Source organism: Aspergillus oryzae, chromosome 6 (assembly GCF_000184455.2).
Source record: "Aspergillus oryzae RIB40 DNA, chromosome 6".
NCBI classification, from domain to species: Eukaryota; Fungi; Ascomycota; class Eurotiomycetes; order Eurotiales; family Aspergillaceae; genus Aspergillus; species Aspergillus oryzae.
Window position 1 is genome coordinate 552,528 of NC_036440.1, and position 13,858 is coordinate 566,385.

Here is a 13,858-nt window from a genome sequence, read left to right on the forward strand (position 1 = left end):
CTTGCAAGCGGGGTTTGGGGGTTGATTTTCGCCTAGTATACCCATGCGAATCCGATGACAATCCCCCAATGACATTCGGAACCACTCCGGGAATAGTACCCAAAGACATGGAAAAGACACTCTCTGCTACGAAGAAGCAGCGGGGCGGTCCAAGGAAAGCTTGCAACGAGTGCAAACAGCAAAAGGTAAGCCAACATCCCTCCAAAGCATCCTGCCTATGCCCAACTGCCCAAATGGGATTATTCGCTTGGGACGCCCATTCGGCTCTTTCGCTCTTTCATTACCTCGCCGTTTGACTGAACAATGGTGGATTTGATATACGGTAGCTTCGTTGTGATATCGTCCAGACCCCCGCGGACGCCTGCTCGCGTTGTAAAGGACTCCAGATTGAATGCAAGGTTGAACCGTCTTTCACGCGTATCTCCAAAAGAAGGTACCTCATAATCAAAATCGAAATGTTCTCTTCTCTTGGATGCTAATTCTGATAGGCGAAATGCTGAAATGGAGCGCGAGATCGCCGGGCTCCGTCGACGGCTTGCCACCAATACCAATCATCATGGCCACGCTGTCCAAGTTAACGTCGGTGATGGGGTGTCCCAGCCTGCAGGGAGCGCGATCTGGGACCCAGCATCAGCAACGCTGAATCAAGGGAAAGCTTTGTCTACCAGCATCGGGACACAGGTCATAACTACCTCCAAACTATGCATACCATAGATCTGACTTGTTTCAGGAAGATAATATGTGGAGACTGGAAGATGTCTCTCTATCTAAGCCAAGAGTGGCACGACTATTTGAGCAGTATGTCCCTGTGTCATTATATCTCAGACGAGGGATTCGGTATCTAATTATCTAGCAGGTTTTTTCAATATTACCATCCATTTCTTCCACTTTTGGACCCTCAAAAACCACCAGAGCATTATCTCTGTCGCTGTCCATTGCAAGCATGGACGATAATTTGCGTCGCTAGCCGACGGGCTCCAGCAGAACCAGGCCTCCTCGGTGCACTTACTGGTCCGTTCACCAGACTGCTATGGTCGACTATCACCAGCGTGCCACAGGATTACGCCGCTGTCAAGGCCCTCTGCCTTCTGTGCACCTGGCCCCTTCCTACAACTAGCCAGCGAAAGGATGCTACATTTATGCTCTGCGGACTGATGATGCAGATTTCTATGCAGTTGGGATTACATCGCCCGGTTCAGGCAGAAGAGTTTACAACATTTCGAATAGGCCACAGTGAAGCTGTGAAGGATCGGTTACAGACATGGGTCGTCTGTAATATTGTAGCTCAAAAGTGAGACCCCTCCATCGTGGCAGAGCTACAAGCTTATCAATGTCAACAGTGTTGCCACCGGATACGGACAACCTCCAGGGACGATATATGACTGGGCGCTTGAGCCAGCGTCACTCCAGGATGCCGGTTATTATCCTCCAGAAGATTTGCGAACTCGGCTCCAGATCGAAAAGTTCTGTGATCGAATCACCAAGTCTCTCTATAACAGTAGGCCAGATCAGGCAGAGGTTATTGGACCTGAAAGACTCCTGACAGTACAACTATTGGAGAACGAGCTTAGGGATATGGAACTTAGCTTTGGCAGAAATATATCTCGTACGATTACCTCGAAATTACCACCTCCAGGCATCGCCAAACTGACAGCGTGCTGGGACAGATATTAATATGATACACCTCCGAGCCGCAGAACTCCATTTACGATACTTCATATTCCTGGGCTCAAACCCTAGAACGAACGACATTACAAAGCTTTTCATCGCAACCACCTCATTCCTCACCCAAGTACTAGACCTCGAAACCTCCCCCGGCCAACTTATCAGCTACGCAACAAACTACATCCTACAGATGATAATCTCAGCAGCATTCGGTCTAATGAAGCTCCTCAAAAGTACCTTCCGACACCATATCGACTTCGAATACGGGAAGCTATTATTCAACGGGGCAATATCGGCCCTGAGAAGAATCAGTATCATGGACCACGACCGCCCTGTTCGACTGGCAGATGTGCTAGCGCAGATGTGGAATGCAGGTGATCACGAGCAATCCACCGAAGAAGATAGTTTGCAACTTAAAGTCCGCTGTCGGATGAGTATGAGCCATGTCTATGACACGGTTTGGCGTTGGAGACACCGGTTTCGGCCCAGAAAAGACCCTTCGGATACTCAAAGTATGTTTCTGCTGCATCTAACCTTCTCACGCTCGTCCTCCCTTATGTTGTCCTCCGACTAACCAAGGTATAGCTACGACCGCCAACCCGACCGAATCAACGACGACAATGATCCCCGATCAATTCGATGGATCCATGGAGAATCCGACGATGATTTGTCCGCCGAATCTGGGCCAGGGCGATGTCTTCTTCAACGAGGCCGGGTTCGCGGAAATCTTCGATTCCCTTAATTGGGTGTTTGACGAGTTTCCTGATCCTTTCATCGCTCCTCAGATGGTGTAATGATTTTACTATGCTTAAGAGGCGATCATACTCTCTTGCTAGTGAGCCCTGGCTCTAAGGTCATATCCAATATGGATACAGCATCTTCTACAGCTGTTTCTTGTGTTGTCTGATCCTTTGATCTGCCCATTTCACAGCCAAGATCATTTCTCCCTCTTCCAATGGGGTATGATTATCTTGTGGGCGGCGAAGACCTACTCTGCATATAATGCTATATGCCTAAATCTTAATATATAATAGTAGCCTCAAACATTAGTAACTCAATTGCGTTCCAGCTAAACGCCCGTGTATCATTCACCAAATATATCATTCGATATCATACCATTAAACTAAATCAACAACACCACATCTTGAAGGACAATACGCTGAATATCCCTCCAAATAAGCACTAGCTAAGCCAGGAAACCCCCGAATCTGAAGTAAAAGCCCACTTTATCCAGAGTCTAGATTCATACATAGCATCCGAACGTGGAAACGAGCCGAGGAAGCTATACATATATCACTTGGATAATTTAGTGGCTTCGGTTCGATTACCTAATTTGCCGATGGACATAAAGTGAGTAAAAGAACGGAATAGGTTGAATTAAGTTAGTTCCTCTGCTCCACTTGCTGTATAGTACTTTTTATTAGGATATTGATTTCGGGTGGTTTACCTGGGTTAACGTGGATATACAACAGTACTTTTGTCGTAAAGCTCAGGAATAAGGTTCTAGCGCGGGGGCACCTGGTTATCTAACCTTTGGTTTTGTTTTGATTACCTAGTTAATTTATCTATCTATCTGTCTGATAAATCTTATCTTGATGAAGAAATTTCCATGTTGAAGGATAAGGCGGTTAAAGCGGATGTTCCACAGGTGACTTGTAATTATTGATAAGCTGAAGAAGCAATTCTGAACGACTGACTCAGCTCTGACTGTATCGTAGTCACGATCTTGTATTCTAGTGCTTGCTTGGTTTCTTGGAGACCAAGGTTTTTACTGTATGGAGTCGATCCACTACAATGCCGTCATGGAGGGTCGTATTGAACCCGCAATAATGGAGACGAATAGCTACCCCGGTGTGATGTCACAGTTAAGCAATTAATAATGAGTAGTCCATAGTTGACAACGAAAGAAACACAATGATCTCATGCTCTGGAAAAGAAAAGAAAACAAGTCTATCATGCAAAACCAAGTCCAACCGCGGTTTTGGGTACTCCATAGCAAAACAAGAAAAATACAACCTTTCCCGCTTTTGGAACAAAACACATTCTCCAGAAAACACGCTTCTTCAGAACAAAAATAATCGTCGTAATGCAGCCCGATGTGTCATCACAGACCACATCGAGAGAGAATGGAAGCAAGCGAAGCCCGAGTTACCACCCAGAATCAAGCAAACCGGTCTATACCGAATCCAAAAACAATTCCGTACCTCATGCCCATATTAAAAATATATATAATCAGAAACAAGTACAGCCCCTCTCGGGGTATCTAGGTGAGGGTGTAGCCACCGTCAACGCGGATATCGGCACCAGTCATGTACTTGGAGGCATCACTGAGCAGGAAGGTAACGGGACCCATCAGGTCCTCGGGAGTACCCATCTTGCCGGTGGGGATGAGCGAGATCCACTTGTCCCGCAATTCGGGGTTCTCATCCAAAATCTTGCGGGTCCTGTCGCGAAACACAATTAGTCACGGTTCGAACACCTGGAGGACGGAACTTCACATACAGGGCAGTAAGCATGTATCCAGGGCTGATGCAGTTCACCCGGATGTCGTGACCGGCCCATTCGACGGCGAAGGACGCGGCAAGTTGACGAACAGCGGCCTTGGCGGCGTTGTAAGGAGCCTGGGGCTGCGGCACGTTGACGATAGCACCAGACATGCTACCAATCATGACAATGCTGCCCGGAACCTTGCGCTCCATGAGGTGCTTGGCGACACCGGTGGCGAAAAGGTATGTTCCATCGACATTAACGCCCCAAAGCTTTTGCAGACGGTCGTGAGGGTAGGAGATGGCATCGAAGTTTTCCGTGAATCCGGCGGAGGTGACCAGGTTGTCGATCTTGCCGTGCTTGGAGATAATATCGGAGAGGGCATCGTTGACGGAGTTAGGGTCGGAAACATCAGCGTAGTGGGCGGTGACGTTGGGCATTCTAGGATTCAAGCAATTAGCGTCTGGTATTACCGATCGATGTGATCAATCAGAAAACTCACTGTTCCAAACCGGGGTTCTCCTTCCTAAACTGTTCCACCAACTTCTGGGCTTGCTCCTCAGCTTCCGCCTCTGCAAAAACCAGTTAGTAAAACTATCGAAAGCCAATTGGTTCATCAAATTAGAACGTACTGTTAAGATCGACAATTGCAAGGTCCGATCCCGATGCAACGATCGCCTGAGCCATGACCAAACCGAGACCACGGGCACCTCCGGTAACCAGGGTGACCTTGTTCTCTAGGGAGAATTGAGCCAGGGTACGTTTGAAGTGCATTCCTCCGCGGCCCTGGACGATAGGACTACGAGGCATGTTCTCATCATCGGGGTATTCGATCTGCAAACTCTCGTCGACACGGGCGAAACGGCCCTCTGAGTCCAAGGCACCCTCAGGAGCTTTGTTGGTGGCAGCCAAGATGGGGTCCTTTGCTGCCTTCGACTTCTCATCGTTGGCACGGGGAGCTGTCGATGAGAGACCTCGGAAGAAAGTATTGGCCACCGCTGGTCGGGATGCTGCTGTTACTGCAGCAGGGCGTGTGTTGATACTGAGAGCCTTGACGGCTTGACGGGCGGCTGGTGACTTGAACATTGTGTATGTGTAAGGGGAGGTAGCTAAGAATATAGCTATGTACCCACGGGAGAAGAGGAATTGAAGGAGCTCAGTCTGGGGAAGGAAGGGTATGACCGAAGGGATAGATAGATAGATAGAAGAAAAGACGGAAACGGTCCACAAGATCGATGGGAAGCAGGAGTATATGTAGTCCCCCCTATACCCAGGAAATAAACAATGGTGGGAGAAAAGTCTGATGGGTTGTTCGCCTCTTTTACGGTAAAGGGGAAATCCGTGGAGTATCAATCCAGGATTGGAGAAATGCGTATAGGTGTCCACAAGCGGCGAAGGATGGGGAAACACAATTAATCAGAAAAATTCTAAAACATCGATAATCGAAATAGAAAAATGAAAATAATAAAAACACCAACAAAAAAAAAAAAACCTTGAATGGAACAAAGGAGCTGGGGAATGTGAGCGGTGACCGACCGCCCCAGGGACCAGCAAGTTGGACCACCATGACTGCAAGCGTGGCCAAATTGACTGGTTCTCAGGATGGAATGGCTGGGGGGAGGAGTATCCACCGTCCCCAGGGACTGGGGAAAATTCCACGTACTTTTTTGGGTGGCCCTTTTCACATTTTTTTTTTTTTTACTCCTTCCCCCATCCATTCTTTTTCTCGATTTGATAGTCAAGATCAAGTGATGTCAGGCGGTGATGGCAGCCTGGGGCCAGGCCCCAACCGCCCTGCAGCGATCTGACCAGGATCGACTTAGTGAGTGGATCGGCTTCTTTGCCTCCCGCCGACCTCCGCGTGACCCCAACACCAGAAGTTTCACCGGCTTCTCGACGATCTCAATCCCGGTATCCCGCTAGTAACTCAAGTAACCTTCCAAGGGTTTTCTGGAGTCAATTTGACATTACCCTTATTCATCATTGTTATTTTTATTTCCTACCAATTCTTTCCGCTAGTGTCTCATGCTGACTTTTACTCAATGTTTCTTTTCTTATCCTCAGTTATTCATTTCTATTAGTATATCGATACCCAATTCAGACAATAATCATACGAGGGCATCCGAACGAAGCGCAATGGCCTCCTCCCCTTCCGACTATCAACAAACGCTCATGCCTCAATCGCAGAACCAACTCAACTAGTGGAGTAAGCTATGTATCCGAGCATGCAATAAAAGAATGCAACGCTGCAATAATCCTGAGCTCAGAAATTCAATTCCATTCCATCTGATCTATATCAACCCCAAGCTACGTACAACAGTTCATCAGCACACGCAATCATTGGCTAAGTCAATCTCAGCCCCGTTCTTAAAATATAAAATTCAAAGGATAAAAGTCAAAGATGAAATCTCTTATCGTCACACGCCAACGCCATCATTAAACTTGCCGTCAACACCCTGCACATCATGCATGCAACAGTCCAGACTGCACGTACTTTGTCATCAACCTAGAAGATTGCTTAACTAATCAATCATTAAATTGATCAGGCACAGATCTTCATAGCCACTTCATCTTTCTTCATGAATCTCATTTGCCACACCGTAGATATCTACGGTGTAAGTATTATATTTGTATGTCTGTATTAGCCGCCTCAGACCGACCTACTAACACAGCCCTAGTTACCTAATTTTTATAGTACGTAAAACTCGGGTCGGGGCAATGTTAGTGTAATTCCTGAACCACTGCTTCCTTGGCTCCACTTTGTTCATTTTCTCAAAGGAATCGTGAACGACAACTACACTTCTTTCGACCACACATCTTTGTGCGCTAATCTATGGTTGTGGTGAGAGTGGGGTGTCAGTATGGGCTAAATATACTCTGTAGACTCTGGTGACTTCAAATTACTACAAGCAATATACCATTCATGTTTGGTATAGTATATGCATCACCTCAAAAAGGATCTTGAGGTTCCACACACCCCTCTAGATACTTTAGATATTTGAAGCGGTAGTATAAACAAATCTTGCCACCTACAGCTTCTATCTTCCTTGCACTTCAGTCTCAGTAAATAGACCTGGATGATCTCTTCCTCACACCAGGTGCCGACTTTTTTGACCTTCGATCTGATCGAATACCGTTAGCGTAACTAACCCTGTGATTCTATGTTCAATATATAGTTTCAGGGCCACTCCGCGAGCGAGATTAGCGTTCCAGAAGTAACATGGTTCCGATAGTGTGGGGCAGAATGCATAGCGGCTAAGACCAATCTATATAGGTAGGATTTTCGCCCTTCTCAATCCAGACGGGCACAGGCGATGGTTCATTCCCACGTAGTCGGAATACACGATCTTTAGCGGCAGCTGCATAGAGCTGGGGAATGCTATCTTCAGCAAAACAGTTACAGATTCCCACGAAGGGTATGCCATCAAGAGTACTGAACACAACGTCCTTCATAGACATGATGACTACTCGAACTTCTTTATTTTCGGCCTTCAGAAACCTACTCCTAATGATCCTCATAATAAGCCTTTCATTTGCATATGTATTTGACATAGCCAACCAAGTCATGGGTGTTCTAGAAGACAAGCTAAACAAGGCCTCTCGCCCAATCCCAGCCGGTCTAATTAGCTATCAACAAGGTCAAAGGCGATGGATAATCGCTTGGCTTTTCTTCCCTGCATTTGCATTTCTAATCGGAGGCCCAAAACAGCAACAAAGTCTCTATTATGGGAGACCCCGATGTTTGTATTTTACGTCTGGTCCGTGCAGCATGGCCCATTAAGCCGTAATTCCTTCACAGCATTAGGCTTCATACTTCTCCAGAAGCTCATCGGCTCCAGTGTAGAAAGCTTTCCCCCTGAAGCTCCTCTCACTACATTCTCTCACGATATTTTGTTCATTTTCTTCGTCACGACAACCCCTATACAAGAATTTCATGATGTCATGGGGGATCAACAAGCCGGTCGTCGAACTTTACCACCCATCCTCTCTACGAAACAACTGGATATGCTACGGAAAGTAACAGCCTTGATTATTTTGGTGTAATCAATAGGATTAATTTACCCTTTGGCTTTCTCATCATTCCACAGCCCACTTTCATTACCTACGATTGTTCATGTCCCTGCTACATCTCTTCTTTACGTCTTGTGTGGCTATTGTGCTCTTAAGGAAGCCTTCGGTGTGTCGGGATGAGTTCGTGTATCGATATTATTATCTTGGTACTGTATATATATACATTGTTGACGGTATGCGCACTTTAGACCTTAATAAACCAGATACATAGTTTAAGTGTCAGAGCAGAATCTTTCTGGGGAGAGGGATAATCATTTGAATAATAAAGCATTCTTTAGATGAAATACTATATGGTAGTGGAAGGTAGCCTTTTTATCTTTTTCCTAAGTCCAGGATGTTCGCTCTGGAGTATCCTTTGAATCAGCGATGTATATGCAACACGCTAAGCATAGTGTTGCTTGGAGACCTCAGGCAGCGACTACTCGGGCGGAAAAGCTACAGTTTCGAAGCTAACTTGGAAAGACCACACACTTGCCCTTTTCGGCCCGCGGTGTCATCCACAGTTCCAAGTTTACCTACTCCGTACTCCGTATTCCTGGCCCGAGTGGTGGGGTTCCGGTTCTGCGCTTCTATGGGTGGAAGCCGGAGCTAGGTTCCTTGGGGTTCAACCCTGTCAGAATGTCTTCCATAGATTGTTGTTGACTTGTTGTTGCTTTGCCCCACTGTGGGATTGCGGGTCTGACGCCTATTTTCTAATTTTGCTTTTTTCCTTTTGTTCTTGCCCTTTGCCTGGTCTCTTCATTGTTCCGTTCTCACGGTGTTGCATACGGTAATCTAAACTTTTCGGCTGTACAACACAGAATAATCGATCCATTGATTTAGACTACCGAAGGGAGTCATGTGCCGTTGTCCACATGACAGCGCCTTAATTCTAATTGTACAGCGCCATTGCAATAACATCGCTCATCGAAAACTCTGCTACTACCGCGGGTGGGAGAAATTGGAGCTGTCTCCATAGGGATGTGTTTTAACATTTCCTTGATATCCACCGGTATCCATCGGGGGAAAAGGGCCGGTCTCCGTACCAAACCCCAGAGTACCGACGGCCTTAACTCTCTTTTGCCCTTGAGTGAAATGATACCCTGGCCATACCTTGATCATACACGACCGTACATCTGCCGGTAGGTTCACCGACCTGTCCCTAGTTCTCACCGCTCTCCTCAGCAAATTCAACCAGGGGTGTGCCGCTTTTACATTGGTCCTGCAAGGCGCACGTTAGTCAGTCTGTTCGCATTGATTGGGGTGGAGATTTTCGAAGCCTGGCGGAAAAGTCGTGGAAGCTTGACAACCGGTCCGTGCATGAAACCCGGCTTTCCCACACAGAAGTGGAGGAAGGGCGCAACCGTTCCAGCCAAACCCCAGACCCCGGTCACCGAGTCGGCCAAAAATCAAAAAGAGAAAAGGAGAAGGGGAAACGGGAAAGCATGCCCACACCGGGCCGAATCCATGGTCTCGATACAAATAGTCACATCAATAGCTCCAAACATTGAGAAATAGCCGGGCAATGTTAATGTTCGTGCAGGGGAGTGGTCCGCGTGACTTACTCCTTTTTGATGTACCACTTTGGAAATGGTTCCCTTTTGCGGGCTGCGGATGACCGTTTCCATTTTCATACTCTCAATAACCACCAGTGGCTGGTCTTTTTCAACTACGTCGCCTGCCTGAACTTCCACTCGCAGCACTTTGCACGGCATTGGGGCCAGAACGCTGTTGGTAACGTCCTTCATTCCCAGTGCTTTGTCCATCCACTTGGCCCTTGGTATCGTCAAACGATACTGCGTCCCTTTCTGGAAAGCGATAACGGAGTCGCCATCACGAATCACCGTGGTGTCCAATCGCGTGTGAGGAAAGAAAGATGTAACGATATGCGACCCGAGATTGCTGTGGCTGACCACCTGCTCAAAGGTGCGCCCGCCAACTTCTACATTGAATGTGTTGTCATCCGTTTGTTGAACACGGACATCAAACTTGGTGCCATCCTTGGCTCCAGGCGTCAGATCTGCGAATGTTATCTGCCGTGATTGATAGCTCGGGCTGAACCCGACAGCAGAGCCTTCGAAACTTGCCTGCTTCCGAGCGACCGGGGTAGAGTCGTGGTGCAGACAAGCCAATGCGGCTTGTGCGAGCACCTCTGGTTCGATAGCCTCGCGAGTGAACAGTTCTTCGCGATGCTTTTCAATGTATCCAGTTTCTACCTCCCCGGCGACAAAATCAGGGCTCTTGCAGACCGTCTTCAGGAATTCAATGTTGGTAATTGGCCCTGCGACTTCGTACTCTTCTAACGCAGACGCAAGCTTGCGGAGAGCCTCCTCTCGCGTATTGCCTCTCACGATCAATTTGGCAATCATTGGATCGTAATGAGCTGAAACTTCATCGCCGGCGACGAAGCCTGCGTCTATTCTGACGTCTTCTGAGGGGGTAGGAGTGCGAACGTGCAGCAGTGTGCCAGAATCAGGTATGAATCCCTGATCGGGGTTCTCTGCATAGATTCTCGCCTCTATGGCATGTCCACGGCTCGCCATGTGAGCTTCTACTTCCTCCTGGGTCAATGGAAGCTTAGCGCCTTCAGCCACTTTGAGTTGCCAGTAGACCAGGTCCTGGCCAGTGACCATCTCAGTCACCGGATGCTCAACCTGAAGTCTAGTGTTCATTTCCATGAAAAAGAATTCCCCGGTATCGTTATCAAAGATAAACTCAACGGTACCGGCACCTTCATAGCCTACGGCCTCAGCAGCCGCCCGTGCCTTTGCCCAGAGATCTTTCCTCGTAGCATCAGGCAAGTGAGGAGCGGGTGACTCCTCGAGAATCTTCTGGTGCCGTCTTTGTATACTGCAGTCTCTTTCTCCCAAAGCCACGCTGTTCCCATGTTTGTCTGCGAACACTTGGACTTCAATGTGCCGTGGAGTGGTGATGTACTTCTCCACCAACACATGGTCATCTCCGAACGAGTTCATGGCTTCTGACTTTGCAGATTGCAGTTGAGCCTGGAACTCAGACTTGCTATGGGCGATACGCATTCCCTTTCCGCCACCTCCCTTGATTGCCTTGATGAGCACAGGATATTTGATCTTATCCGCTTCGGCTTCGAGGAAGCTGGGATCTTGATTCTGACCGTGGTAACCAGGAACGCAAGGAACGCCTGCCGCCGTCATGATTTTCTTAGACTGGCTTCAAAGGCTGTCAGCAAGATGTATGTGGCAACTGAGCCGAGTAATTGGCTTACCTCTTATCCCCCATGTCCTCGATGGCCTTCCATGGAGGTCCAATGAAGACCAGCCCGGCTTCTGTGCATTTTCGCGCAAATTCCGAATTCTCACTTAACTAAAGACAGGTTAGCACATTTATAAACATCATCTCTTCAGAAAAGCGTACAAATCCGTAGCCTGGGTGTATCCCTTGACAACCCTCCCGCTTCGCAATCTCAATGATACGGTCTCCATCGAGATAAGCTGAAACGGATCCTAGATTGAACGCGAATGGGGAGCTCAACGCATGCTGAGCCCGGCTATCGGGATCTGTGTATAATGTAGTTACGCGGATGCCATGTTGAGCCGCGGTGCGTCCGACTCGTCTGAGGTGAAGGTTTAGTTAGTAGGGAAACAGCGCACCGCACAATTTCCAGACATACAAAGCAATTTCTCCTCTATTTGCGATGAGAATCGAGTCCAATGAATTCTGTGTTTTGGGAGTAGTCGAAGACACCGTAGATGCAGCTCTTCTCGCTTTCTGGGCGGCTGTCGGCCTCAGACGGGAAGCAGTGCGGAGAAGGGACGAGAGTGGCATTGTAAAGAAACGCTGCTAATTAGGATCACAAGATTGAGTCAACACCACAGATTATATAGGAGGGTAGCAGCATATTCTGCGTAGAATCACAAAGCTTTCAGAGAACAAACAGAAAGAGCTCTCAGGAAAAATTAGAAGGCAGGCAGCTTAAGTTACATGGAAGTACTACTGTTTCCCCCAGACGGACCCCTTGAGCCGACGCAAAGCGAAGCTGCGGGGAAACATCTGGCACGTGATGCTATCTGAGATCCACTTCTTTCTGCAGCGCAGTTAATCTCTTTTTTTCATCGCCGGAAAGACGCGATCAGCGAACTCCTCCGACGTCACCGGTCCATTGTCCTGGTGGCTTACAACCTATCCTTCTGATTCGGTCTTTACGGCCGCTCTGGAATTTGTCCTACTTCGTCTCAACAAGCTGACTCATCTCTTTGCTTTGCTGCGACTCGGCTGGTCTTCGTGTCTCTCCTTTCCCTTTTCGTAATACTCAATAGACTTGGCAGTTTTCCACCATTCCTGTTCTCACTCTCGTATACGCCTTTGAACCCTATATTCGGCGGTCTCTCGCTTTGCTATACCCAAGATGTCTGATGACGAAGAGTACTATGATGAATACGACGAAGATATCTTCTGGATTGAGGAACCGGACCCCGAGATCGCTGTCAGTCTCAACACCACACCACGGACACCAATAGTCGCAGACAAAGAAACTAACACATTGCCCGTGTAGGATGACCTCGCCGCAACCGCAGTCTATGATGCTCTCTTCTTCGAGGATCCGTCACTCGAGGTAGAAGAATACTTCAGCGACTGGGACGACCAATCCGACGATTACTACGACGAAGACCCAACCGCCGTACGCCGCCAGCGAGCAATGGGCCTCTGGCCCAACAAATACAACATCAAAGAAATCAACGACATCCTCACCGCGAAGCAGAAACTTTCAGCCCCAGATGGACCCATACCCAAAGAGACCCTCCCCGAGACAGACATCGCATCGTTTCAGGGCACGGTATGGAAAACGCCCCACGACGACAATCCACCCCGCAAACTGTACGAACCCGGTGATGGAGAGAAGGTAGCCCTCCTGAAGAATTGGCGCGAGGTATTCCGGTCGTCGCATCCTGCGATTGGACGGGTAAGGATGCGGAAAGTTGGCTCCGATATGGCACCTCCTCGAGTGCCGGTGGTGACTAAGAGGGCGGATACCGGTTCCGATGATACGTCTACTGCGTCGTCGTTGGACAGCCTTCGCGAGACTGATGCTGGATCTGATGGTTTCTCGAAAACTACCACTCCGGCTGAGTCGTCGCTCTCTCCGCCGTTGACGGTGCATTCGCATAGGGTGATCAAGTCAGCTTCTGATTTGCCAGTTAATTCTAAGATGCTCGAGCATGAGTTTCCTATTGAGGCGCCTGAGACGTACGATGATCCAATGGGAATGGAACCGGAGTCATCTGATCTGCAAACTGCACCAATGCAAGAGCATGAGTTTAGCCCAAAGAAACCTAATTCCGTAACCGCGCCATCTACCAGGACAAGGAAACGGAAGGCGTCCGATGCACTTGACCAACCGGACGCAGACAAAAATCATACTACCACCAGATCGAAGAGAATCGCATCAAAGAAAGTGGGTGGAACCGCAGACGCTCCAGCGGCGTCAGGCCCTGTACGGAGATCCACCAGAAACAAGGCTAAGAATTAGACCAAAATGGCCATGAAGATATGAAATCGTTTTTGTGTATTTAATTCGACACTGTGCCCTTTGGCGGCTAAGTATAACAAATGCCAGCTATATATGAAATGGTAGAACAAGTGCAGCTAAAACAGAAACGTATATAGTTTTTGAAAGAAA

At 48.1% G+C, this 13,858-nt stretch overlaps 5 protein-coding genes across 5 annotated transcripts; 3 read left to right on the plus strand and 2 right to left on the minus strand.

Moving 5' to 3' along the window:
• Nucleotides 1–233: 233 nt before the first annotated feature.
• On the plus strand, nt 234–2,459 carry AO090020000499 (fungal specific transcription factor domain-containing protein; the record flags this gene model as incomplete). Its single annotated transcript, XM_023237971.1, has 8 exons — nt 234–290; nt 348–433; nt 489–681; nt 731–798; nt 857–1,291; nt 1,317–1,606; nt 1,668–2,177; nt 2,251–2,459. The coding sequence occupies 8 exons, from the start codon at nt 234–236 to the stop codon at nt 2,457–2,459; spliced, it is 1,848 nt and encodes a 615-aa protein (XP_023092867.1).
• Nucleotides 2,460–3,928: 1,469 nt separating this feature from the next.
• AO090020000497 (putative D-arabinitol dehydrogenase ArbD) lies at nt 3,929–5,238 on the minus strand (the record flags this gene model as incomplete). Its single annotated transcript, XM_001824750.3, has 4 exons — nt 3,929–4,109; nt 4,168–4,593; nt 4,655–4,724; nt 4,785–5,238. 4 exons carry the CDS (start codon nt 5,236–5,238, stop codon nt 3,929–3,931), a joined length of 1,131 nt encoding a protein of 376 aa, XP_001824802.1.
• A 2,479-nt stretch (nt 5,239–7,717) lies between these two features.
• AO090020000496 (uncharacterized protein) lies at nt 7,718–8,196 on the plus strand (the record flags this gene model as incomplete). The annotated part of the gene is made up of 2 exons (XM_023237972.1): nt 7,718–7,892; nt 7,952–8,196. The coding sequence occupies 2 exons, from the start codon at nt 7,718–7,720 to the stop codon at nt 8,194–8,196; spliced, it is 420 nt and encodes a 139-aa protein (XP_023092866.1).
• A 1,168-nt stretch (nt 8,197–9,364) lies between these two features.
• On the minus strand, nt 9,365–12,006 carry AO090020000495 (uncharacterized protein; the record flags this gene model as incomplete). Its single annotated transcript, XM_001824748.3, has 5 exons — nt 9,365–9,424; nt 9,768–11,391; nt 11,447–11,544; nt 11,596–11,794; nt 11,852–12,006. 5 exons carry the CDS (start codon nt 12,004–12,006, stop codon nt 9,365–9,367), a joined length of 2,136 nt encoding a protein of 711 aa, XP_001824800.1.
• Nucleotides 12,007–12,586: 580 nt separating this feature from the next.
• On the plus strand, nt 12,587–13,708 carry AO090020000494 (uncharacterized protein; the record flags this gene model as incomplete). The annotated part of the gene is made up of 2 exons (XM_001824747.3): nt 12,587–12,664; nt 12,734–13,708. 2 exons carry the CDS (start codon nt 12,587–12,589, stop codon nt 13,706–13,708), a joined length of 1,053 nt encoding a protein of 350 aa, XP_001824799.1.
• Nucleotides 13,709–13,858: the final 150 nt, after the last annotated feature.